Raw genomic sequence first — 26147 nt, forward strand, 5'->3', positions numbered from 1 at the left:
CTCTAAAGCCATGATTTATTAAAGGCTTTGTAGAAAACTTTAAGTGCCTTGTATAAATGAAACATCCCTCAGCCAAAGTCACTTTATCCTCCAGCTTTGCTTTTCCACATCGTATTCAGAAGTGTTTGATATACTGAACTATTCTTATCTGACCCACAATGCATCAAATATGATCTGATCTGAATCTCTTCACACTGTGTGTGTGTGTGTGTGCTTCTGTCAGCGCCAAATCAGTGTGATGACAGCACCACCTGCTGGACAACAGCTAGATACGCACACATTACAATATACAGTCTATCTATCTATCTATCTATCTATCTATCTATCTATCTATCTATCTATCTATCTATCTATCTATCTATCTATCTATCTATCTATCTATCTATCTATCTATCTATCTATCTATCTATCTATCTATATACATTAATTTGTTTTTGAAAGTCAATTATTCTGAGAATATTTATGTTGAGTTTATTAATAAATCATAACTGCTGCAAATAGATCCTGCTATACCTCATCTCTGCGTCATCCTGCTGTGACGGTAATATCCAAAAAAGCACAATAGGGTATCTTTAAAATATATATTTTTACATAAAAAAAGTTATTTTAATAAATTGTAATAATATTTCACAGTATTACTATTTTTCACTGTATTTTTCATGGTCTTGGTGAGAATAAGCGTCTCAAATCTTACATATTTTTGACCGGTAGTATAAATAATTGGTTACAATTTACAAAAAGGTTCATTAGTTAACATGAACTAACAATGACCAATACATTAGTTACAGTATTTATTAATCTTTGATAATGTTAGTTACGTAATAAAATCTAGCCTTTCGTGTTAGTTCACAGTGCATTAACTAATGTTAACACGATTTTAATAAAGTATTAGTGTTGAAATTAATTTATACTAAGATGAAAAGAAGTATTGTAACTATAAGTTAACTAATGAACCATATCGTAGGTGTTATCAAATAGTTTTATTTATAGAAAGTAAAAGTCCTGCCATATGTTTATTCTACCCATCATTTTAGTTCTCTCTCCTGTCTGAAAACTGTGCTAACTAGCAAAGCCAAATCCGCTTAACCTTATTAGCTTAAAGATTATAAGGAACTGGTGAAACTAATGATGACAGATGAAAGCTCAGACTGTGATTGTGCCGTCAGGTCGGTGGCCGAGGCCACAGAGGTGGACCTGAACATGCGTGTGGGTCTGCACACGGGACGCGTGCTCTGTGGCGTGCTGGGCCTCAGGAAGTGGCAGTACGACGTGTGGTCCAATGACGTGACGCTGGCCAACATGATGGAGGCTGGCGGACTGCCGGGGTGAGCATCTCAACCAGCTCAACTTAGAGTCAGGCCCGACGTGTTGTTTTGGATAGTTTTAGGACTGTGGTCCTGTCATGTGATTGGTTCGCAGGAAGGTGCACATCACACGCTCCACACTGGAGTGTCTGAATGGAGATTATGAGGTGGAGCCGGGAAACGGGCGCGAGAGACACGAGTTCCTGCTCAAACACGACATCGAGACCTTCTTCATAGTGCCATCTCACCGCAGGAAGGTGTGTGTGAAGATCACACTCCTCGACAAATCTCATAACCTACATTTTTGTGATTTTAACTTCAAATTTGGACACAACTTGCTTTGGTTTTATGGCAATTTTAGTTAAAAATTATTTACTTCTGTAACTTTTTTTACACTTTTATATTTTTTAGCTCACGTTTCAAATGGATGGTCCCTGAGGGACCTATATCTGTTGATTTTCATATCAGTTTTCATATTCAGTCTGCATATTGGATCTACTCACTTCTATTGTGTGTGTTTTTTCAGATTTTTCCTGGTCTGATCCTATCAGACATCAAACCTGCCAAAAAGATGAAGTTCAAGACCGTGTGTTACTTACTAGTGCAGCTCATGCACTGCCGCAAGATGTTCAAGGCTGAGATCCCCTTCTCCAACGTCATGAACTGTGAGGACGGGGACAAGGTATGTCTTTTTAAACGAGGACACAAATGTAAAATGAATGTATGTTTTGGTAAAGCACACAGCTGTTCAGATTATCCCAGCTACGTTCACACTTTCAGTCCAAATCCCATTATTTGTTTATACATTTTGAACATGATCTAAATTATTGACTGTCCACGGTGTGTATCACAACTGTTCTGATCTGATTGTGTGTCCTGTGGCACTCTTTCATTTCCTGGTATAACTGTATTTTTTGTCTATGCCAAAAACAACACTAGCATCTGTAGACCAGGCTGACTAGCAGTATATTGTATTTTTTCACTCTACATTTTCACTCGCAACAACTTAAAGGGATAGTTCGATTTGAAAGTAATTTTTGGTATGTTTTATCTTACCTCAAGGGCATCCAAGATGTAGGTGTCTTTGTTTCCACAGTATTTTCAATTTTGATATTTTTAGGTCAAACCGTTTTTGTCTGTCAGTCATATAATGGAGGTCTATGGTCACCACCTGAAAGAGCATGCACAGAGAAGTCCAGATTAAACATGATTTAATGACTCGTAAATATAAGTTCACATTGATGACACGAAACGAGTGGTTTGTGTGAGAAAACAAACAGTATTTATATCGTTTTTACCCTCAGATCAGTTGGACATGGCTGTGGTTACAAGAGGTAAAAACGATATAAATACTGTTTGTTTTCTCACAAAAACCGCTCAGGCCATCACTGTGTACTTACATTCACGAGTCATTCAATCATGTTTAATTTGGACTTCTCTGTTCATGCTCTTTGAGGTGGTGACCATAGACCTCCATTATATGACTGACGGACAACAACGGTTTGACCTAAAAATATCAAAATTGAAAATACTGCTGAATGAATCATTTGATACAATGCACTTATATTGTACATGCATGCTTTACATTGTATTTGTATTTAAAAATACTTTTAATTAATTAACTTTAATTACATCTGTAATAACACTATTGTTCTCTTAGGCCTTGTCCACACTGATGCGTTTGAAAACGCATGGTTTTTTTTCTCTGTTTTGCCCTTCCATTCACACTGAAACGGCGTTTATATTTTTGAAAACGCTCTCCAAAGTGGATAAATTTGAAAACGCTGTTTTGGTGTTGTAGTATGTACTGTCAAAAAGAAGGTATTTGAAAACGATGATGCATGTTTAATCATGTGACGCATATTGTACCAATGATATTCATGTTTATACCAGTAATGTGCCTGTTATGTGCTATTCACTTTTACACATTTGCTAAAATATGTTACTTTGCATATCACAGTCCTGCAAAGATGACTGATAATTTGTAAAAATACTGCTGAGATACAGTATTTTGCTAAATCAAATAATCCTGCCAATGGAATTATGCAAATTTATTGTTTATTTTTCCGTCCAAATCCTCTCAGTGAGCTATTGTCAGGGTTTAGGCATGCCTAGTAAGGTCAGCTCAGCATTTTATGACATTCCAGTGTGGATGAGAAACTTACTAAAAGAAAATTTGAAAAAACGCTACTGTGGACGGAGAGCATTTTTTTAAACGAAATCACCGTTTTCAAATGTATCCTGATTAATGTAGATGTAGCCTTAATCCACCCGTAAACCTACCCATAACACCAAACCTGTCTTAACCTCACCCGTATCCCACCTCAATGTCAGCAGTGTTTTCAATGCAACATCAACAAAATAAGTACATAAGTACAAAACGATTAGTAGTTAAATACACCTACAGTATTATAAAGTGGGACGCAAAGCCTTGTTTCCCTTTCGAAGTGGAACGTCTACTGGAGTCGTCGTTGTGGGGAACGTGCCAGGTATCTGAACATGTGCACCAAACATGCCAGTCGATTGGCTGATGCCAGTCTATGACATCATCTGTGAATCTAAGAGTTATTCGTCAGTGTCTTCCTCCATGTGGGTGATTCCTTACACTAGAGGAGATCTGTCTCAACCTGGAGCATACACGTGCAGCTCCAGAGGGACCTGGATGTCCCCACTGTGGCAAGTTAATGTTAACGAAGCTCTGATCACGCTTGTCTCTCTTTTTGAGGGGGAGGGACAATCGCCTGGGCCTCGTGGGTTTGCTAAGACAGCTTGGTGACTACAATCATGGGGGTTGTAAGTTGAGCTGGCTGAGGAATACGGGAACAAAATAAATATTTAAATATCTCCTCAAGCCAGTTCAAGCGATCTTCTTGATTTTGAAGTGTGCTTGCAGAAAAGTGATTGGAGAACCACGTGATGATGTTTTGAGTCTGGTTCTCCCATCAGCCCTGAAAATGGGGAACTATTGGATTGAATGGTCCACACCACTCACCGGTTATTTGTTCGTGGTAATTTGGACAAGTGCTTCCTAGTGGGCCATGAATGTCCTTCCCCCATGAGCCTAACATTTCTTCCAGACCTTCATTGTGAGGTAGAGAAGTCTTGGAAGAAACCATACTCGGTTCGCGTCTTTCCTTTAATCACTAGCGGTTTATCTTTCACTGGGTGTTGCATCTTCACTTTAGGCTTCGGCCTTGCCTTCAAAGCCACGCCAAACACGCCAAAAATACACCATGGCGTTGTTGCAGGCATAGCAGGCTGACCTCCTCAAGGACTTGAATCAGGGACATAGACTGTCTCCTAAGGCGGTGGCCGAACTGACACTCGAAGCCACCAAAGAGACTGCGACGGCCATTGCCCATTCTGTGGCAGCCTTGGAGGTTACAGAGAGGCTAAACCTCTTGGGGATTAAGAAGTAAGATAAATATTTTCTCCTGGACACTCAAAATCTCACATTTGGGACTCTTTGGCAGCTCTATTGAGATGGTTGTCAAGAGTTTCAAGGAGGTGCCCTCTGCCAGACCCTCTGCCTCCTCTAAGCTTTCTGGGCTTTATCCAGAAGATTAGTATGGTTGCTCCTATATCCCCTCGCCTCCAAGGAGCAGGGGGCAGAAGCGTTGCGCTGCTAAGAACAGAAGGCAGGACCTCATGGAAGTGATTGCTAAAAGGCTCTTTGAAAGAGCAGCTCATTATTCATTCTTCCACCCTCCCGTCTCCCACGACTTCTCCGAGGAGGATTTCTTTGAGGTGTGAGCGCTGACAACTGGCTCTGTCGTGGACTAATTATAAGGTGCATGTTGCTAACATTGGTCGACAGACAGTCCTTTATAATTGGGTGAGTACTGCTTCTGGAAGCAATTTAATTCCTTGCCAGTATGTGCAGCACCTGTCAGTATTTTTAAGATTGAGCAGTGAAGCTGAGGCATTATTGCATCAACCCAATCAGCTACTGATAAAGGTTGATGTAAACTACCAGTTTGCAAACTGATGACTGATCATGTTCAATGTTCAGTCTCATTATAACATGGATGCCAGTGATAATATAGATAATTCTCCTGTCACCAAGGCCAGCTGTCATGCTCAGTCCTCTGAAACATTTCTTGAGGTGAGTACGTGTTATTAGAAACATCCCCTCTTTTTAGTAAAGGTGTCTACTATAATGCACTAAATGGGACAAGTGCTCCTGCAATCTAGGTTGATTGAGGGTGAACAGGGTTGGAGTTATTATTATTCTCTACCTTGGTTTGCTCTCTTCCTGACGATCCCCTTAGCGAGGATGCTGGGGTGTTTCCCTTGGGTATTTTGAGTCTTGGTTATAGAGTATTAGGCATACTATTTAGGTAGGGTATGAGGTACTCTCCCCTAATTATCTGTGATCTTTAAGTAGGGCATGGCTCCCCTGCAGTCTCCTTGGTGTATAGAGTCCAGGTAGTTAGAATAAATTTGTAACTCTCATGTTCAACCTTCCCTTGAAGTTAAAGTAGGGATTGGCTCCCCCTTGTCTGAGCAGCATTATAAGAGTTAAAAACTATTAATATGGGTTGAAAGCATCTTAATGACATGCTCCCTGTCTTTTCTTTAGGGTGGAGCAGAGTAGATGAAATTGTAATTAATCTGAATCCAACTGTTCCTCCCCAACAATGGTCCTAAATTAGGACTTTATGCTCCCCTATAGGGGGTATCACTCAAAACTCTGGTCAACCTATACCGTCCTAGGGGACCTGGCAAGTTAGTTATTAGTGGTGTTGTAACAGCACTGGCTCAATTAGTGATTGTAGGTCTCTGATATGTAGAGTTTTAGTAGTGGTGAAGTAGTGGTGAATGAAAGGTTGTAGTTGAGTATTCCTTTTGGACAAGCTACTCCCTGAGGTCTTTGTCAATATACTGACATAGCTACCGTCGGAAACTTGCTCTTGTGGCCTTTAGGTTTTTACCTGCCCTTTGAGGGAGGGTGGAAGGTTATAATGCCGGGACTTCCCTTGCAATAGAGCACTGAAGTTGAAATTGCTCTTGCTATTAGAGAAATTATAGCTTAGGGACTGGCTCCACCAAGAAGTGTGGCTCGCAATTTTGTGCCTGGGGGTTGACGCACCTTGAATCTGATTGACCTATAGAGTCGGGTTACTTTATTGCTACTATGATTTACATACTCAGCATATTAAGGCAGGCACCTTCTCAGCATGGTGGAGTGTGTATTTGTTCCCCATAGCATCAACTCAAGATGCCACGTCGTAGTTCCACTTAAAAAGGGAATGTCCAGGTTACGACTGTAACCTTGGTTCCCAGAGAAAGGGAACCAAGAGTCTTGTTGCTATGCATCAGGTTGCCTGTACATCTCCTTCAGACAAAAGAGTTGATGATGTATTTTGCAGGCGCCCTCTAATACTCACGGGCACTCCTCTCATGATGTCATAAGCCGTGTTTTCACCGCAATTACCAAGAACTATTTGTCCCAGGAACTTTTTTCATAGGAACTTTTTTTGCCCGACCACCTGCTTACTGCATTAACACCGCGGACTAAAGTACCGGTCTGGGGCGGGAAGATTATGTAGTGACGTTGAACTGAGTGCGACTGCTCCTCCCATTCTGCGCGTTTGTTTTGAGGTTTGTATGGAGGAGATTCAAGCTTTGCTGCTTTTGGTGCGATTGGTTTACTAACGAGGTAATTAACAAAACGGCAGAAAAGAGACGAGCACCCAAAGCGTATTCAGAAACCTCGTAATGCTAGATATAAAAGTAGACGTTTGTTATCAGCGGACATTGACCGTGAGATGGATGGGACGAACGTGCGCCATCGGGCAGAAAGAACAAGTGGTAAGAACCAATCAGCATGTTCAGCGCACAAGTCCCACCCCGAAAGTTCCCGAACTCTGAAAAAGTACTACCTCGCTAGCAGAGACACCTTCTGGGGGAAATTTTTACCCGGAACTTCATTTAGACCCTGTTTCCTGCGGTGTAAACACACCGAGTACCACCCCAAAGTTCCTAGTTCCCGGGGAAAGTTCCTGCGGTGGAAACGCAACTAGAGACTGCTTTTGGCCAATAGATTGGCATCTTTGGTTCAGACACCGGTCATACTGATGGCATTCCCCATAGCGTCTCATTTCCCCTTCTTAGGGAACCAGTACCATGTTTTCCTTCAACATTTTACTTGGTGTGATATAAAGGCAGATAAGCTACGCAAAATCGGATTAGAGCAGTCAGGACAGAAGTGGATTCCCATTAATGTGGAATGAATGTGAAAAGGATTTCAAACCACATATGAATGTAGATTTGAAATGCAAAAATGTACCACCTCTTCTGCTACTGTCAGGATTTACTAAAGACATGCAGTGAAAAATGAGGGATGAAAAGGCATGGACACACTTATTTTTGCGGCTGATCTTATTTCATTTGCATTTGTAGGAAATTCCTTTTCAGATGCAAAATTTATGGGAGGAGAGTATGAATCATGCAAGGTTTGCGCTAGTCAACTTACTGGTATTTGCGTATATTTTTGCATCATTATTTAACGCCCAGAAAAAGCATGCGTTAATCCATTTAGTGCTTGACATGCTGTGATAGTTGCTGTAGGAGGAGGAACCACATGGATCAGACAGCATGTGATAGAGGGGAGAGAATCTTCTCCACTCGTCTTCATTTATTTGGAATGCCAGAGGAAGACACTTATAATTTGCAAAGCCACGTTATTTTTAATTCGATGTGACTGTGTTGTTAGTAGATCACTAGTTGCTCTAGATTGCATTGGTCATTATGGAAATGAGCTGCTGCGACTGTGTTCTTTAATTTGCGCCTTGTCAGTAGATTCACCCGCAGAAGTTTCCTCTCCCATCCCATCATTACGCGTGTTTGCCCTGTTTAGTTAATCTGGCCCAAAATGTGATTTTTTTTGCCACTTATATATGATTGGATTCCAATCGGATATGCACAAAAATCAGATTTGGACTGACAGTCTGATAAAGGCTTCACAGCTTCATGATGTGATCGTCCGTTGGCAGAGGAGGGTACTCCGCTCTGCACCGGAGAAGCTAAGGAACCGAACGTCGACGGCGGCCAGCGCCGCGCAGAGCAGCCCGGGGACACGCGTCAACCGCTACATCAGCCGTCTGATCGAGGCCCGGCAGACGGAGTCCGACACGGCTGACCTGAACTACCTCACACTCATGTACAGAGACTCTGAAAGAGAGCACCGGGTGAGAGCCATAAACACTTCATTAACACGTGTCATCAGTCATCACTGTGTTTTGTACTGAGATTAAAGGAGAATTCCGGCGAACAATGAACCTTTGGTCTAATAAAACATCGGTACCTAGTCAATCGTTATCTGATATTTGTTTTCATGATAATCGAATGTAAAGAGTTTTATCTCTAAAAACTGTTTAGCGTATAATGCTAGTAATGGGGGCATTGAGTAAGTAAAAAGAAATCGCTAGTTTATACCACTAACAAGGCTCAAAATAGCCCCACACTAACGCAGTAACATAATGAGGCTCCATACATGCAAAACGAAGCATTGAGAACTTTGTAAGTGTACAGACCGTTTAATAAGAAGATACTTTATGAAGACAGTTCACTTCGCATATACAGACAGGAGCCATCTTAAAAAATAGTCTCGATAAGTCGATCCCCGAACGCCGTTCATACAGTTCAGAAGTTCGCTGAACTTCATACAGTTCAGATCACTCAGCACGACGTTCGTGGTTTGACTTATCGAGACTATTTTTTAAGATGGCTCCTGTCTGTATATGCGAAGTGAACTGTCTTCATAAAGTATCTTCTTATTAAACGGTCTGTACACTTACAAAGTTCTCAATGCTTCGTTTTGCATGTATGGAGCCTCATTATGTTACTGCGTTAGTGTGGGGCTATTTTGAGCCTTGTTAGTGGTATAAACTAGCGATTTCTTTTTACTTAGTCAATGCCCCCATTACTAGCATTATACGCTAAACAGTTTTTAGAGATAAAACTCTTTACATTCGATTATCATGAAAACAAATCTCAGAGAACAGTTGACTATGTACCGATGTTTTATTAGACCAAAGGTTCATTGTTCGCCGGAGTTCTCCTTTAAACACTTCCAACGGTTGGATGCGGTCGGAAAATTTTTTTCTGGTGAAATCCAGTTATTTCAACAGAAATACAGAATTTTGTCTGAGGATGAAAGATTTTCCAAATGATTTTTTATTAACAAAGTTCAGGAAGAGCACGTTTAGATAATTAACCTAATTAACAGAGCTCATCCAGTCAACTCAATACCATCAGGAGGTATATATACAGCAGACTCACCTCTGGTCTATGTCAGTTTTCCAGCATCCCTCCACCACCACATCTCCTCACTTCTAGCTACTCCTATCCCAACTTGGTATGGGCGGGTACTCTGGGTTCGGGCCTAAATTTTGAGTTGCTGTACCCCATGCTGTACCAACCCCGTAAGACCTTCGTTCGTCTTCGGAACACAAATGAAGATATTTTTGATTAAATTTGAGAGCTGTATAACTACCACATTGGCTGCCTAAGGGACTGGCTCTTGACGGCCCAGAAAGTCAATGAAGAAAATGTTTAAATATCACATGTGACTACCGTGGCTCAACTATATGTTTATCAAGCGACGCGAATACTTTTTGTGCGAAAAAACAAACAAAAATAATGAGTTTATTCGACTATTTCTTTTCTTCCTTGTAGGCCAGAAACGAGATTTCCTTAGATTTCCACGACGCATGCGCGAGAATTGCGATCTGCTTTACACTACTTCAGTTCAGTTCTCGCGCATGCATCGTGGAAATCTAAGGAAATCTCGTTTCTGGCCTACAAGGAAGAAAAGAAATAGTCGAATAAACTCATTATTTTTGTTTGTTTTTTCACACAAAAAGTATTCGCGTCGCTTGATAAACATATAGTTGAGCCACGGTAGTCAAAAATATCTTCATTTGTGTTCCGAAGATGAACGAAGGTCTTACGGGGTTGGTACAGCATGGGGGTGAGTAATTAATGACTTAATTTTCATTTTTGGGTGAACTAACCCTTTAATTATATATGTGAGTGTTAACTTCTAGCTGAAGTTCTCAAGGATTCACAGCACTGACCAGCAGAAAGCTGCTTGGTTTGAAAGGGACTTCATACATCGCTACACTATTGAAAATAGATCATAATGGACATTTATTGCCGTGAAACTTCGCAAAAATTTCACTAATGTGACCATACCACTGTGTCCACACCAGACTCGAAGCGATACGATTCCAACAACAAGCAGTTTGTCTGTCGACTGTAATCAATCACAATTCACAACCAATCAGAAGAGTGTGTGGGCGGAGCTTCTCTGCAGGCACACTGACTGGACTCACAAACAAATGGATATGCACGTAATCAAATTCATAAATATTACGGCATTTTCACATGATTAAAAATACATACCGAGAGACCGAAACCGTCTTTGTCATAGAGTACTCTTGAATACACTTATCACTTGTCCTTTAGAGCCCGACCGATAAAGGATTTTGAAGGTCGATACCGATACAAATATTTTGGGGTTTTAAAATCTGATATTCCGATATATCGGCCGATATTTTATTTTTTAATTTATTTTTTAAACTGGACATGATAGTCACAAATTTTGTCATGCTTATTTGAGTTAAGAGAACTGATGGGGATGTTCTTTTAATTGTTATTCAAGCAATGTATGTATCGTGACCAACTCAACGAGTGTTGCCAACAGGAACGGTGTAGATTCCCCTTTGGTGGACAAACTATACAACTTCAACACTCATGACATGGTTCAAGCGTGTTTCGTCCGTTTTTGTTTTATTTTTGAAATATTCATTTATCGGCCATTATAACTTCTGATACCGATAGTTTGGAAAATGCCTAATATCGGTCTGCCGATATATCGGTCTGGCTCTATTGTCCTTTAATTAAATTCTCAAGTTCTGAGGTTCTCAAGCGTGTTTCGTCCATTTTTATTTTATTTTTAAAATATTCATTTATCGGCCATTATAACTGCCGATACCGATAGTTTGGAAAATGCCTAATATCGGTCTGCCGATATATCGGTCTGGCTCTATTGTCCTTTAATTAAATTCTCAAGTTCTGAGGTTCTCAAGCGTGTTTCGTCCATTTTTATTTTATTTTTGAAATATTCATTTATCGGCCATTATAACTTCTGATACCGATAGTTTGGAAAATGCCTAATATCGGTCTGCCGATATATCGGTCTGGCTCTATTGTCCTTTAATTAAATTCTCAAGTTCTGAGGTTCTCAAGCTTGTTTCGTCCATTTTTATTGTATTTTTGAAATATTCATTTATCGGCCATTATAACTTCTGATACCGATAGTTTGGAAAATGCCTAATATCGGTCTGCCGATATATCGGTCTGGCTCTATTGTCCTTTAATTAAATTCTCAAGTTCTGAGGTTCTCAAGCGTGTTTCGTCCATTTTTATTTTATTTTTGAAATATTAATTTATCGGCCATTATAACTGCCGATACCGATAGTTTGGAAAATGCCTAATATCGGTCTGCCGATATATCGGTCTGGCTCTATTGTCCTTCAATTAAATTCTCAAGTTCTGAGGTGAATTATCCATTATCGCTTTCAGTATAATCATAAATGATATTCAAACTCACATTAGACACTTTTAACATTAAATAAAGCACATAATCAGTACCTGAATCGTCACATATCACTGTTGTGGCTGGTTAAGACAGAAACTGTGCCTTTACAACAAAGAAGCCTTTTATCACGCCGCAGTGTTGAGTCTGGTTAGGACATGGTATAAACTCAAGATTTCGGTTGAATCACGTGAATTTGAGCAGCATCTCTTCTGTTTTTGACCATGTGTAAGCAAGTGCTCTGTGAATATGGCATTGACCGTGTGATGTGTGTGTTTAGTATCATCAGCTGAATGACGAGTACTTCACCGGCGCTGTCGTTCTGTCTCTCGTCCTTGCTGCTCTGTTCGGCGTCCTCTACCTTCTCATCACACCACAGTACGTACAGCAGGAGTTCACTCAGACACACGAGTTATAACATTCTCCATGGTCAATACTATGAGGACGCCCCCTTCAGGCTGACCGGGTTCATCGCTACACATAAAGTGACAATCTCTAGAGCGTGCTATGTTTTATACATTAGATTATCTCAATCCCTTTTTTTCAATAAACAATTGAACAATTAGTTTCTTTTCCACATCAGATTTGAATGTAGTATTTAAGCAAATTGAATTGAAGTATTGTAAGTGTCTAAGAGTAAGTACAATTTTCACAATAACTAAATGCACATCAAAACTGATGATTCTCAGTGAAATCCAACTCTTCACAACTTCTAAATATTCTTTGTCGTGAGAGCCATCACAGGCAAAATGATCCAATCAGTGATCAAAATGTCAAACAATAAACATAAATATCAATCTGACATGCAATATTTTAAATGTTTAATACAATAAGTTTCCCGCCAAAACAGACTTTAGGCATAATATTTTTTTTAAGCTGCACTTTAATGTGATCTGTTGTTTGTATTGTATTCTTGAAGCTCTGTAATGAAATAGTAGGGTTTGCACGCTCCCCTTTAAATCACGACACATGCGTCGGAATGTACCATTTTTCTATGTTTACAACACTAAACTAATGATTGTAAACTGAGGTTGGTGTCATTAGAAGAAGTATCTGTGCTGAACTTGTGTCAGTTGTTCTGTGCATTGACTAGTATTATTATTTTTCATGTTTTGTTGTGTGTGTGGCTCTCAGGGGGACTGTTGTGCTGGTGTTGCTGGTCTTCTGCATCTGCTTCCTAGTCGTGTGTATCATGTACCTGTACATCACGAGAGTTCAGGTAATGTGTGTAAATATTAAGCTTTTCTTAGCTGCATTGCAGTGAAAGTTAGTAAAGGCTGCTATATAAAATTGCATTAAAGGGTTAGTTCACCCAAAAGTCTAAAGTCAAATGATTTTTGTTCATCTTCAGAAAACATTAGTTCACTTTTGAAAAAACTTTTGCTGATAATTTACTCACCCTCGTGTCATCCAAGATGTCCATGTCTTTCTTTCCTCAGTCGAAAAGAAATTAAGGTTTTTGATGAAAACATTCCAGGATTTTTCTCCATATAATGGACTTCAATGGGAACCGGACGGTTCAAGGTCCAAACGACAGTTAATAACAGTTTCAGATGCAGCTTCAAATGTCTTTAAACGACACCAGACGACGAATAAGGGTCTTATCATGCGAAACGATCGGTTATTTCAAAACTTATTCCAAAAATGTAACTTTTCTAAGGACAAATGCTAGCCTTGTAATATACTGTGAGGCGCGTTTGTAACGTCACGTAATACGTAATTACGTTCAAAAGGTCACGGGCGACGTAGCCGGAAGTACAGAATCAAAATCGTCCGACATCGTTGTTTTACCTTTTAATTCCTTTTTTGTAAACGGCGTTTGAGTTAGTTTTCACGTTCAACCTATGCGTTCAACTTGTAAACACTCTGACTCTGTACTTCCGGCTACGTCGCCCGAGACCTTTTGAACGTAATTACGTATTACGTGACGTTGCAAACGCGCCTCACAGAATGGAGAAAGGCTAGCATTTGTCCTTAGAAAAGTTACATTTTTGGAATAAGCTTTGAAATAACCGATCGTTTCGCATGATAAGACCCTTATTCATCGTCTGGTGTCGTTTAAAGACATTTGAAGCTGCATCTGAAACTGTCTTACCGTTTGGTTCCCATTGAAGTCCATTATATGGAGAAAATCCTGGAATATTTTCATCAAAAACCTTAATTTCTTTTCGACTGAGGAAAGAAAGACATGGACATCTTGGATGACATGGGGGTGAGTAAATTTTCAGCAAAAGTGTTTTCAAAAGTGAACTACTCCTTTAAGTAGATTGACTTGTTCATATTTTGTAAACTGGTCTTCCACCATGCGAGTCTTCTCTAATCTCTGTCTGTCTGTGTCAGTGTTTTCCAGGGTGCCTCACCATACAGATCCGGACCGTTCTGTGTGTGTTCATAGTGCTCTTAATCTACGCTGTGGCTCAGGCCTGTGTGGTAAATCATCTTACAATCACTTACAATACTGTAAAGAAGCCATGTGTAGTATCATCAATCTCTCTCTCTCTCTCTCTCTCAGGTGGGATGTTTGCCTTGGCTTTGGCCCGCTAACTCCACGCGCTCCATCGTGATCATTGACCCGGCCGGAGGGCTCAACCGCACCATGGCCGAGCTGCCATGTGAAGGCGCCCAGTACGCCTTCCTATCCTGCATAGTGGGAACGTTGACCATGGCGCTGTTCCTGCGAGTGTCCTGGCTGCCTAAAATGATCCTGTTACTGCTAATGGTGGTGCTGTACATCACCGTCCTGGAGCTCAGCAGATTGAGACAATCTTCAGGGTGAGAGACGGCTGATCTTCTAAACACGGTTATTTATAGATGCCTGTGTATTGTGATGGTTCCAGTGAGCAATGGAAATAAGGGTGTTGACTCTCTGCTGATGTGTGTTTGGGGTGTAGTTGGGGTTGGCTGAGTGTTCGGGGTCTGGAGCCCATCGTCTCCCTGCTGCTGTTCTCCACCGCTCTGGCCCTTCACTCCAGACAGATGGACCTCAAACTCCGGCTCGACTTCCTCTGGGCCACTCAGGTACGCGCAGAACACCCGACTGTTCTCAGATCAGTATTGACTGTAGGACAATCCTATGATGTTTGAGCCGACGTCTGTCACAGATCAATATTTTTGAATAAATTTTACATTTTAAGTAAATGGTATAAGTTCTCTTAGCAAAAGTATTGTGGGTAACACCTTATTTCGATATTCCCACTTTATTTTTTTTTTGTAAAAGAATATATATTTAGAAAAGATGCTGTGGAAAAAAAAAAAACATTAACTGTTTTTCCCATTGGGCTTTATATGAGGTTTTGTGTTTTTTGGAAAACAAAAATCAATGAAAACCACACAATATATATTATAAAATTTTATATATATATATATATATATATATTAGGGCTGTCAAACGATTAATCGCGATTAATCGCATCCAAAATAAAAGTTTGTGTTTACATAATATAAGTGGGTGCACTGTGTATAATTATTTTATATATATAAATACACACACATGGTTGCATATATTTAAGAAATATTTTCATGTATATACTGCATATAGATTTATATATAATTAATATGATATGTAAATATAAATATTTATTAATAAAAATATTTTTTTCAATATGCAAGCATGTGTGTGTATTTATATATATATACAAAATGTTTATACACAGTGCACCCACACATTATTATGTAAACTCAAACTTTTATTTTGGATGCGATTAGTCGCGATTAATCGTTTGACAGCCCTAATATATATATATTTATATTTAAAAAAAAATTAAGTTCTCGTTGCTCTCTTATTTCAATATCCCACTTTAGACATTTTACTAATTATAAGTAACTTTGCACCTACATGGCAACAAATTCAACTACCGAACTGAACAGTCCACTCCACAGTCTACTAATACTCTTAACTAGTGCACATTTAGTTGTGAAGTTACTTGAGCACCACCAGAGACCCCTTTCCCCGAGTTTGGACATTATTGCTCCTGTATTGCATCAGGCTAATTACTGGTGACCTATTTAAGCACCTCAGTGCAAAGTTTATCTTACCTTGCAAACAGCTCTGAGTGTTTTGGATTATTTTTTTTGGACTGGATTTACCTGTGCTGGACCTTACATTATTTTTTCTACTTGATTTAAGGTTTTTCCCCTTTTTTATTTGGATTATTTGGCCTGTTTTCACGTTTGCTCTTACGGATTCGCTTGGACTGATGTCTGGTAGTGATGGGAGAAAGCTTTTTCTAAGCTTCGAATCAATTAAACCAATTGCTTCACAAAACGATTTACTGTTTCGAAACATTTAAATCGACAAACGCTGATGAAGTCTTCTGTTCAGAACAGTGATGCAATGAAAACTCAGGCCAAACATGCATAAATCATCTTTTACACACCCATTGTAAATGTTTTATTAGAAATGTAATCCATTAGATGCAATTAATTATTTATCTAATTCCATTAAATATTGAGTGTCTGAATAATATGTATTATTTTATCGATTTTCATGGCTTGTTTTGTGTGTTTCACAAGTCTCCGCTAAACAGGCCAATAAGAGACTATTAACTATTATTATTCCTTTTAATGACACAAATACCTCATTAAAACATCTACAAATGTATAAAACTCACCAGAGATCAGAAAATAGACACCCTTCATACTCAGGTAATAGACATTCAGTAAATCATCAGTAGATCATCGGCTCCAGCGGTGAACCATTGACGTTTCCAAACTTTTCAAAACAGTTATGACGTAACGAAGCCTCGTTCACTGAAAACACGTGACAAAAGATTCAAAACAAAAGATTTGTAAAGGTTTCGATTTCGAAACTTGAAGCGTGTTTTGAACCCTCTCTTTAAAGCTGGTGTTTGTGTATCTCGCATTCGTCATCATGCTGATATCTGCAACCTTTTTGGTCCGTTTTCTCTATTTTTACATTTGGGCATATAAACTATATGTAATGGAGATGGAACACTGTCTATGTGTTGGGTATCTATGGATTCAGAAGACCCTAAGTTAACATAAGCATGCATGTAATGTGTTTTTAAAGGAAGTATGAGTGAAAAATGTACAATATAATAGAGAATTTCAAAAACGGAAATTCGATTTTTGTCATTTATTTCTGAAAATCACACATCGCACAACAACAGTGAACAGTTTTTGAACAAAAAATATATTTGTCAAAGTCTTTGCCTGACAGACATGTGTAATTGTTAAAAAAAAATGTGTAAAGAACAATTAAAAATCTACCTTTATTTACAAATCGTCCCAGGCGTTTTTTTTTCTTCTTAGCAATGCTTTCTCCTTGTCACTGTCCAGTAATTGTTCCAGAGCCTGTTCCACCGTAAATCGTTTACTGCTTGCCATCATAAAAGAGCTAAAATAATAAATAATGCTATAATTGTATGTATATATATCTTATAATTCTTCTGTCTCTCTCTCATTTAAATCTCAGTGCGCTCTCGCTCCGTAAAGCCTTGTTTATACTCGAAGCGTCCGTTCGCTTTCTGTCGTCTCCTCCACTCGACGCTGTTTGCTCATATCCCTTACTATATAGTACCACCCCTTGCAAGGCTACAGAGTCCTCCGATTTGCTAGAATACGTCATGGTAACCTTCCCCTGATTGGGTAAGAAAAACATTTCTCCATCGGCAATTTTTACATTGGTTGTTGCTCGTGAAACTGCCAAACAACATCGATTTCATTGGCCTTTGGCGGTGTGTATACAAGCCGGGTATCTCCGGGTATCCTGAACTGTTTTCAGCGGAATCTGAGGAAGACGGCAGTCTTAGTTTTTAACCCTCTAGGCTTCTTCGTAAATTGGTTACACTTAGCTTCCTCCCGGTCAAAAATGGACGAAGCCTTAAAATTTAACTTTACTTTTACCCAGGATAACCGTTCAAATATATTTTTGTTCTATAATATTTTCTGATTATTATTTAGAATTTTCAGAGCTTTTTACGATACTTTGCATTAATTATATAATTTTTAAGAGCTATTTTTTCCATTAGAATTAATATAGACCATTTCACAAGACGTAAACAACACTGGTCCAGAAGCACTTCCTGTTTCAGTCTGCAACTGTTTTCTTTATTTCACATGTAAAGAAAACATCTTAAAGATGTTTGTTTAACTTTTTGATTCAGTTTTAAATGTTCTGTTGGTTGTATTTTAGCCCAGCTTTTTTGTAGTGTTAAAAAACTGAAACAGGAAGTGCTTCTGGACCAGTGTTGTTTACATCTTGTGAAATGGTCTATACATATTTTTATTTGATATTTATTTATTTATTTATTTATTTTTTCAATAAATGCAACAATTCACATCAAAATAGAGTGCCAGCTTTATAAAAAAAAATGTTCAAGTAGAAGAGCGCCACCTTGTGGCTTTAAGATAAGCACACATTTGTAAAATTATGTAATTTTGGGCGGTACCGCCCAATCCATCCCCAGAGGGTTAAGTAGACTGGGGCATTTCTATGCATTTGACAGACACTTTTATACATTCTGGGAAAAACGTCAGACGAACTAAAATGTTTTAGAAAAAACTTTCCATGAACAATGTTTTTGTGCTAACGTTAACTTTAGAGAACAGGCCAGATACCTTTAAAGATCCTTTTATGTTACAGGAAGAACGTTTGTTCATATCTTTGACCGAACGTTCCCTGTCCGCAGGGGTTATCCCACTGAACGTGTCTTCCTCTGTGTGTGTGTGTTCAGGCCGAGGAGGAGAGAGACGGCATGGAGAAAGTCAAACTGGACAACAAGAGGATTCTCTTCAACCTGCTGCCGGCTCACGTGGCGCAACACTTCCTGCTGTCCAACCCCAGAAACATGGTGAGAGGACGCGTCAGTGTCACGAGCACATTAATGCAAGAGATGGTTGAGCTGACTGTCTGGTTCTCGTGTGGCAGGATCTTTATTACCAGTCCTATGCTCAGGTGGGAGTGCTGTTCGCCTCCATTCCCAACTTCAATGACTTCTACATCGAGCTGGATGGAAACAACATGGGCGTGGAGTGTCTGCGACTGCTCAACGAGATCATCGCGGACTTCGACGAGGTCATTTTCCTGCTTTTACAGCACATTCCTGTGATCGTGCTGGCACTCCTGATCTATTTAAGGCCTGTTCAATCCTGTTTTGCAGCTCATGGACAAAGAGTGCTACAAGGACATCGAGAAGATCAAGACCATCGGCAGCACATACATGGCGGCGGTCGGGCTGGTGCCCACCATTGGCACCAAGGTCCCTAAATCAGCTAATGTTCAAAAATGCAGACATACCTACAGAACATCTGTGAACATGATTTGTGTCTCCTTTATAGGCGAAGAAGTCCACCGCCGCCCACTTGAGCACCATAGCAGACTACGCCATTGAAATGTTCGACGTTCTGGATGAAATCAACTATCAGTCCTATAATGATTTCGTCTTGAGAGTGGGTAAGCTTTGATAAACCTGCGGGGTTCGCCTCACTACTTTCTAGCATTTGTAGAAGCAGGAATTATATTTTAGAGCTTTTTTTTAATATTTGAGAAAAAATTACAAATTTTATATTTATTCAGTTCATCATTTACTTGTGAATGTACAAACCTGTTTCTAGCAGTGACGGTAAGTCAAAGTGGTTTGTGTTTTACTGTTCTGGACACTAGAAACATTAAACATTTAATAAAACAAGGTTTGGAATGACATTCATGTGCAGTACATGTAAAACATGTCAATGCAATATATGTTGCTCTGGATCTTGGGTTTGCATAAATAAGGAAATAATGACAGAATGTTAATTTGTGGGTGATCTAAATACTTAAATTATACAAAAATTTAATAAAAATATTTTATACAAGTTTTACTATACTGCAATGACCAAATACAATAACCTCACAATCAAAAATCATATTTTGGGACATTTATTGTTCACGTTCTCAGGTTGAGGTTGTGCTCTGATGTGTGTGTGTGTAGGTATTAACGTGGGTCCAGTGGTAGCGGGGGTGATCGGGGCTCGACGGCCACAGTACGACATCTGGGGGAACACGGTGAACGTGGCCAGCCGAATGGACAGCACTGGCGTCCCGGGGAAGATCCAGGTACCGCTATATGCCAGACACGGGGATGCATGTGACTTCACCATAAGAAAAAATGTTCAGATCGCATGGCAAAATTAAAGGAAAAATATAAAATACATTTTTGCATAAAGAAAGTAAAGCTTACTTTTAGGATCTTTAACATTTTATATAGAAACAAACCTTTTTTTTTTCTTTTAAATAATGTAAATGTGTTAATTTATCATTTTTACTCATCCCTTTTCTTTTAAAAAATTTGTTCAGGCTGAAATGGAAGGTTTGTTATTTTAAACTTTTTACTTTTTTTTAATCAAAACATGTACACTGCAAACAATGCTTTTTTACTCATTATTTTTGTCTGGTTTCCAGTCTATACCAAACAATTCTTAAATCAAGAAGAATTTACTTGATAAGTAAAATGACATAAGAAGAGATATCTAATTTAGTGATAAAAAAACTAAATTAGATATGAATAATTATTTTCCCTTACCCTATTGACAGATACTTTTGCCTGTTTTAAGCAAAAACTCACTTCATTTTTTAGATATTTTGACTGGAAACAAGACAAAAATAATAAGAAAATTATTTTTTGCAATGTTTTAGGATATTTGAACTGTGAAATGGTTTAAATCGGCATTATTACATGCTCTGCCCATCCATGCAGTATTCATTTGATTTGTGCAGGTCTTCAAAAGCCTTAAATTTAAATGTGCACATACAGTTCAATTGTGATGCAATTTTCATAGTAATAAAGTATTATTGTAATGCAAATAAAATCTATTTTTATAAAAAAAAAAATATTTTTAATTGTAACATTGTAACGAACTGCTCCAAGACTAGGGAAGATCTATTGGGATAAACCAGAGTCGTAATCCATACAACTGGCAAAAGCTCAAAGAGATGGGCAAACAATCTAAATTGGGCAATAGGGCAGAAAAGAGTAAAGAGAATCAAAAAACTAGTGACGTGACAGATAAACGAAAGACTCGCACGGTAAAGTAATTATTTATCTTTGGCTCCATCATAATGATTTCTAAATTGGGAATATGATCAAGATTGCACAGGTGCAAGACCTCAGGGAATCTGGCTGTTAAAAGTAGAACATTTAAAGCCACTTAAATAAACAAAATGACTCGTTCATTTTGATGAATCAGTAACAAGACATGAAAAGAGCTAGTCTGGTTAAAGGAGTAGTTCACTTTTCAAAAAACTTTTGCTGATAATTTACTCACCCCCATGTCATCCAAGATGTCCATGTCTTTCTTTCTTCAGTCGAAAAGAAATTAAGGTTTTTAATGAAAACGTTCCAGGATTTTTCTCCATATAATGGACTTCAATGGGAACCAAACTGTTCAAAGGCCTTTAAACGATTCCAGACGATAAATAAGGGTCTTATCAAGCGAAACGATCGCTCATTTTTTTATAACAAAGTTTAAGTTTTATGAGATCAAACACTCGCCTTGCTCTGTTCTGTGGTGCACGTTCGTGACTCTCCTGTTCGAACTCATTCAACAAAATGAACAAATCTTTTTCTGAATCATTTCGTTCGTTTCTTTCGCCGAATGAACCAAATGACTCGGAAAAAGACTTGTTCATTTTGATTTGAACGAGTTCGTACAGGAGTGCGTTACAGAACAGAGCAAGTCGAGCGTTTGAGCTTATAAAACTTAAACTTTGTTATTTATTTATAAAACGAGCGATCGTTTCGCTTGATAAGACCCTCATTCATCGCCTGGAATCGCCCTTTGAACATGTTTGCAGTTTGTACTTAAAGTTTCTTCTGGACCTTGAACCGTTTGGTTCCCAATGAAGTCCATTATATGGAGAAAATCCTGGAATGTTTTCATCAAAAACCTTAATTTCTTTTCAACTGAAGAAAGAAAGACATGGACATCTTGGATGACATGGGGGTGAGTAAATTATCAGCAAAAGTTTTTTCAAAAGTGAACTACTCCTTTAAAACCAGTCCATTCTCAGTTGTAACTGAGTTATGGTCTGGCAAAGCGTCATAGACAAATCATTTCCAGAGGGGCGTCACCAGCGGACGTCGCGGGTAGACCTAAAACCAATCAGAGCGATGAAGGAGATGACGTTTGCAGAGCGGTTTTTAACAAAAAGGAAACGTTCAAATCGCTTAAAACAGACGCGATGGCTGATTCGAGCGAGTTATGTTCGACGGCGGCATCCATCTTTGTAATATAGGCTACAAAATCTGCTTCAAAATCCCAGTGCTGTCGTCATCGTGTAAACCCCGCCCCAACGTTTCTGATTGGTGCCGCGATTTCGACGGATTGGAAATGCTTGAATGAGCTCTTTGCCAGACTAACTTTCAGAGAAAATCTAAATTTGACGCAAGTTGTCTGGGTTTTCCCAGGCTAGAAAAGAGCATAACACCCATGAAATGCAGTGTAACAACAAACAAGACTTTGCATACGTATGTGTACAAACTGTATTGATTTGAACACAAATGCTCCTCCAGGTGACGGATGACGTCTACCGCCAGCTTCAGAACGACTATGATCTGGTGTGTCGCGGCAATGTCAGCGTGAAGGGCAAAGGTCAGATGCTCACGTACTTCCTGGAGGGCAAAGCGCAGGACGCCGGCATCCGAGCGCCCCATCACACCGGCGGCCTGGAGCGCAGGGTCCACGCCATCGCCCGCACCAGCAGCACGCGGACCCACGCCGGCAGCAACTCGTCCGTGGCCTCGGGCTTGGCCGCCAGGCTGGGCATGAGCAGCGCCGCGGGGACACACGCTCACAGCTCCAATGTGCCTTCAGTCGGAGAGGAGGAGGTGTAGAGACACACAATCAACTGGGTCTTCCCTTTCCACCCAATTATACAGATGTGTCCCTTTAAGTTATTTCCCGTATAGTTCAAAATCTCCATTTTTAAAAAAAATGTTTTAAAAAACATTTTTTCTTTCGTGGGCATGCGAATGTTAATGGGTCGTTCCGTTTTATCATTTTGCAACATTATGGGAACGTTACTTTTAAATGTTCTCTGAACGTTCTGAAAAAACGTTAGACGAACATCCAACTAAACGTTTCGGGTAAAAACGTTCCATGAACGATAAAATATAATAAATAATGTATTTGTTCTGACGTTTTGAGAACGTTATTAAAGGAGCCGTATGCAAGATTGTGGCCAAAACTGGTACTGCAAGAAGCTTCCAATGGCAAGTGACGAGTCCTACACAGTGAGGTTTTTTTCTGTTAATATATATTAAATATTTTTTTCTGTTAATATATATATTTTTGGCTTTGTCACAAAGTATTTCAGATTCATTTTGAGTTTTTTTTTTGGTTTCGTAACGTTAGACTTTTTTTTTATCCAATTCCGACACGTTTGTATCCGCAGATGTGGGTAACTAGAGCAGAGCTGGCAACCCGAATGCCGCAACACTACTGACTCCGTGATTGGTCGATTGGTGGAGGGCGGAGCATCAGACCAAAACACAACATGACAACATCAACATCGGTTGAGGGCTGCAACTTCACTTTTATAGCCCTTAATCCTGTAATTGTGGACAAATGTGGGCACAGAGGACTAATCCTATTTTTTATTTATTATAAATGTTATATCACTGTCTTCGATAAAGTTTTGTCTATCCATTTATGGTGTTTTATTTTTATTTTGGGGGTATTTTTGAATTTATTTACTTCAAAGAGTACCATATTTTCCATGTAAATTATGCTTATTTTTATGTTTTATTTTTTTAAATTTTTAACTACATTAAAATATCATTCCAATAAGTTCTTAGAGCTAAAACCTAAAGATGAAGTGACTTTGCTGTCTTATTTTGGCTTATTTTAGACTGCTCTAAATTACAGTTTTTCCCATTCATTTCTATGGGTGCCCATTTTGACCCAAATACAAGATTAAGGAGTTTTTTTTTTCACCCACTTAACATTGTAGAATTGAGTCAAAAAAAAAATGTGTGTTCAGGAAAAGTAGCCAAGTCTTGTACCGCTCAAATCAAGGAAAATATTTTTTTTTTTTAAATAAATCAAAACTATTTTGCCCACATTTGTCCAGAATACGGTTTTAGGGTTAAATGCCAATATCCTGGCCGGACTGCTGTTTTCAGTCATATAAGTATTTAAAATGAACATGATTTCTTAATGTCTAGTGACAAATCAGGGAAAATGTATGTTTAATTGAAATAAATTTCTTGCATACAGTTCCTTTAAAGACCAGATAAACGTGACTGGAAGAACGTTTGTTCGTAACTCTGACAGAACGTTCCCTGCATCTGACACACTGATTTACCAGTTCATTACACTGATTGAATGATTCTTCACTTGACGTTTCACCATCACATCAATTCCTCCTGGATAAGTTCTGCATTTCTTTCCCACTCGAGTCATTGAAGCAAATGGGTTGTGAATGTCCACAGAGACGCGAGTGGAAACACGAAGGAAAAGCCTCAAGTGATCTTTTGCAAGGCATGCATCCTAAGCCAACATCTTATATGAACTGTACATAGATGTTCTTACAATTAGAGTTTGTGCATTATTTTGTATGAAACTCTCCAGTGCATTCGAGTGACGGCAATAGAAGAAGCACACGCTCCGCATCCAAACTAACAGTGCACTGGATTTTTAAACACATCTTCATCACATGCGACACACGTTTCTAAGGGTTGATATAGAGCTCTCCAATGTTATAGCTGCACTCTGATTTAATAACAATACAATAAAACTATATATCCGATGCTTCCAAAGCCTTACATCAGGATACAGAGTTTATATGTAAAGTACGCATTGTTTCAAAGCAGTGTGTGTTTACAGAACAAGAGAAATCAGGGAGTTTAATAGCAGTCTACAGAAAGTTCATCATCATCATCGGTCACACTGACAGACTGTTCCAACACTATAAACTGCAATATGACATTTATAATACAGTTGGGTCCGAAACGTCTGACGCTATATAGCAAATTCTTTGATGAGTGTAGAAATGAAGAAATGAAGACATAGAGCACAATCGGAAATACTTTAAAGTCATAGCACATAATCTTCCCTTTTCTTTCCACGTTCAGACGTTTGGACCCCACTGCACACATAGACCTCAACACGCTGAATATGTGCCAATTTTCTGAAATCTTAATCTGAAGTGTAATGATTGGACACGATTCTGTCATCAGCATTCACCTTAGCTCTGTTGAAAGACTGACGCTATGTTTTCTCCAGTATGGAGATGTTAGCGTGGTGTTTACCGAGCGCGGCGGCGCTTTGATGGGAATGAGGTCTATCTGTTGACATGGAGGTCAACGACCTGTCCATGACGAGCGCTGACACACACACTCTGGTGCGTGTTTACAAGCACAAAACCCACTCTCAGATTCTGTACATTTATGAGACTGTTTGTGAGTCATTGAAGAAGGGGAAACAATATTTCTATGGCAAATGTCTATTTTCATGCTGATGTTTTTGAGTCTTCGGGGTCGCTCTTTCGAATGCATCTCTGTACTGTCGACACAGTATTCTTGCCTTATTTGATGCTTGCGGTGGTTGAAGTCATTTGCCTTTTAGCTCTGATATACGGAAGTGTATTTTGTAAATACAGCGATGTATGATATACTGTCCTTTGTACAGTGTAAACCTCAGCAATATAAGCATATTTTGTAATAAAGAGAGTATTGAAGTACAACGACTGTGTTTTTCTGCTTGAAGGCCATGAGGCGTGACATCATAGATCTGTTATGTATCTCCTGTTTGTGTTCTTTGTGCTTTTGTGTTTTAGTTTGTAGTTTTGCTTTGTTTGCTGGTGTGTCCTGTCAGTCTTGTGCATAAGCCCTTGTGTTTCTCCTTTTGTGATGGTGTGTTTAGTTCTGTTTTCCATGTTTGATGTCTTTTGGTCATTATTATAAAAATATATATCTGCATTTGTATCCTCTCTTCCTTTTTGTCTGAGTTCACATAAGCATTACGAGTTCAACACATTCAACATACTCGATAATACGATGCAGTGATTCATTATGGGCGCTTCTTCTGACTAGTCACTGTGACTCATCCGTCCACATTCATAATGAGAACATAATCACAGTAAATGGATTCACTGGGATGTTGCAGACATTCAATTTAATTAGATTTGGCACAAACGGTAGGTTTCACTGTTGCAGTGGATTGCGTTTGTTTCTCCGTTTTAATATCTATTCCCTATCTCTCCTTGCTGTTTATATTGTATAACTTAATCATCACAA

General features: G+C 39.0%; 1 protein-coding gene across 1 annotated transcript in view; it reads left to right on the top strand.

The window, feature by feature from the left end:
- The window catches only part of adcy1b (adenylate cyclase 1b), a 57142-nt gene extending 31307 nt beyond the window's left edge, over positions 1 to 25835 (top strand). Inside the window, exons 6-20 of the mRNA XM_039649864.2 lie at positions 1167 to 1325; positions 1420 to 1561; positions 1831 to 1986; positions 8303 to 8497; positions 12191 to 12288; positions 13045 to 13129; positions 14251 to 14340; positions 14423 to 14682; positions 14802 to 14928; positions 18606 to 18722; positions 18800 to 18946; positions 19032 to 19130; positions 19210 to 19324; positions 19842 to 19966; positions 22422 to 25835. Of these exons, the coding sequence (XP_039505798.2) occupies positions 1167 to 1325; positions 1420 to 1561; positions 1831 to 1986; positions 8303 to 8497; positions 12191 to 12288; positions 13045 to 13129; positions 14251 to 14340; positions 14423 to 14682; positions 14802 to 14928; positions 18606 to 18722; positions 18800 to 18946; positions 19032 to 19130; positions 19210 to 19324; positions 19842 to 19966; positions 22422 to 22742 (2236 nt within the window). The 3' untranslated portion in view covers positions 22743 to 25835. The remainder of the gene's footprint in view (positions 1 to 1166; positions 1326 to 1419; positions 1562 to 1830; positions 1987 to 8302; positions 8498 to 12190; positions 12289 to 13044; positions 13130 to 14250; positions 14341 to 14422; positions 14683 to 14801; positions 14929 to 18605; positions 18723 to 18799; positions 18947 to 19031; positions 19131 to 19209; positions 19325 to 19841; positions 19967 to 22421) is intronic.
- Positions 25836 to 26147: the final 312 nt, after the last annotated feature.

This window comes from Pimephales promelas, chromosome 5 (genome assembly GCF_988280905.1).
Source record: "Pimephales promelas chromosome 5, fPimPro1.hap1.1, whole genome shotgun sequence".
Classification (NCBI taxonomy): Eukaryota; Metazoa; Chordata; class Actinopteri; order Cypriniformes; family Leuciscidae; genus Pimephales; species Pimephales promelas.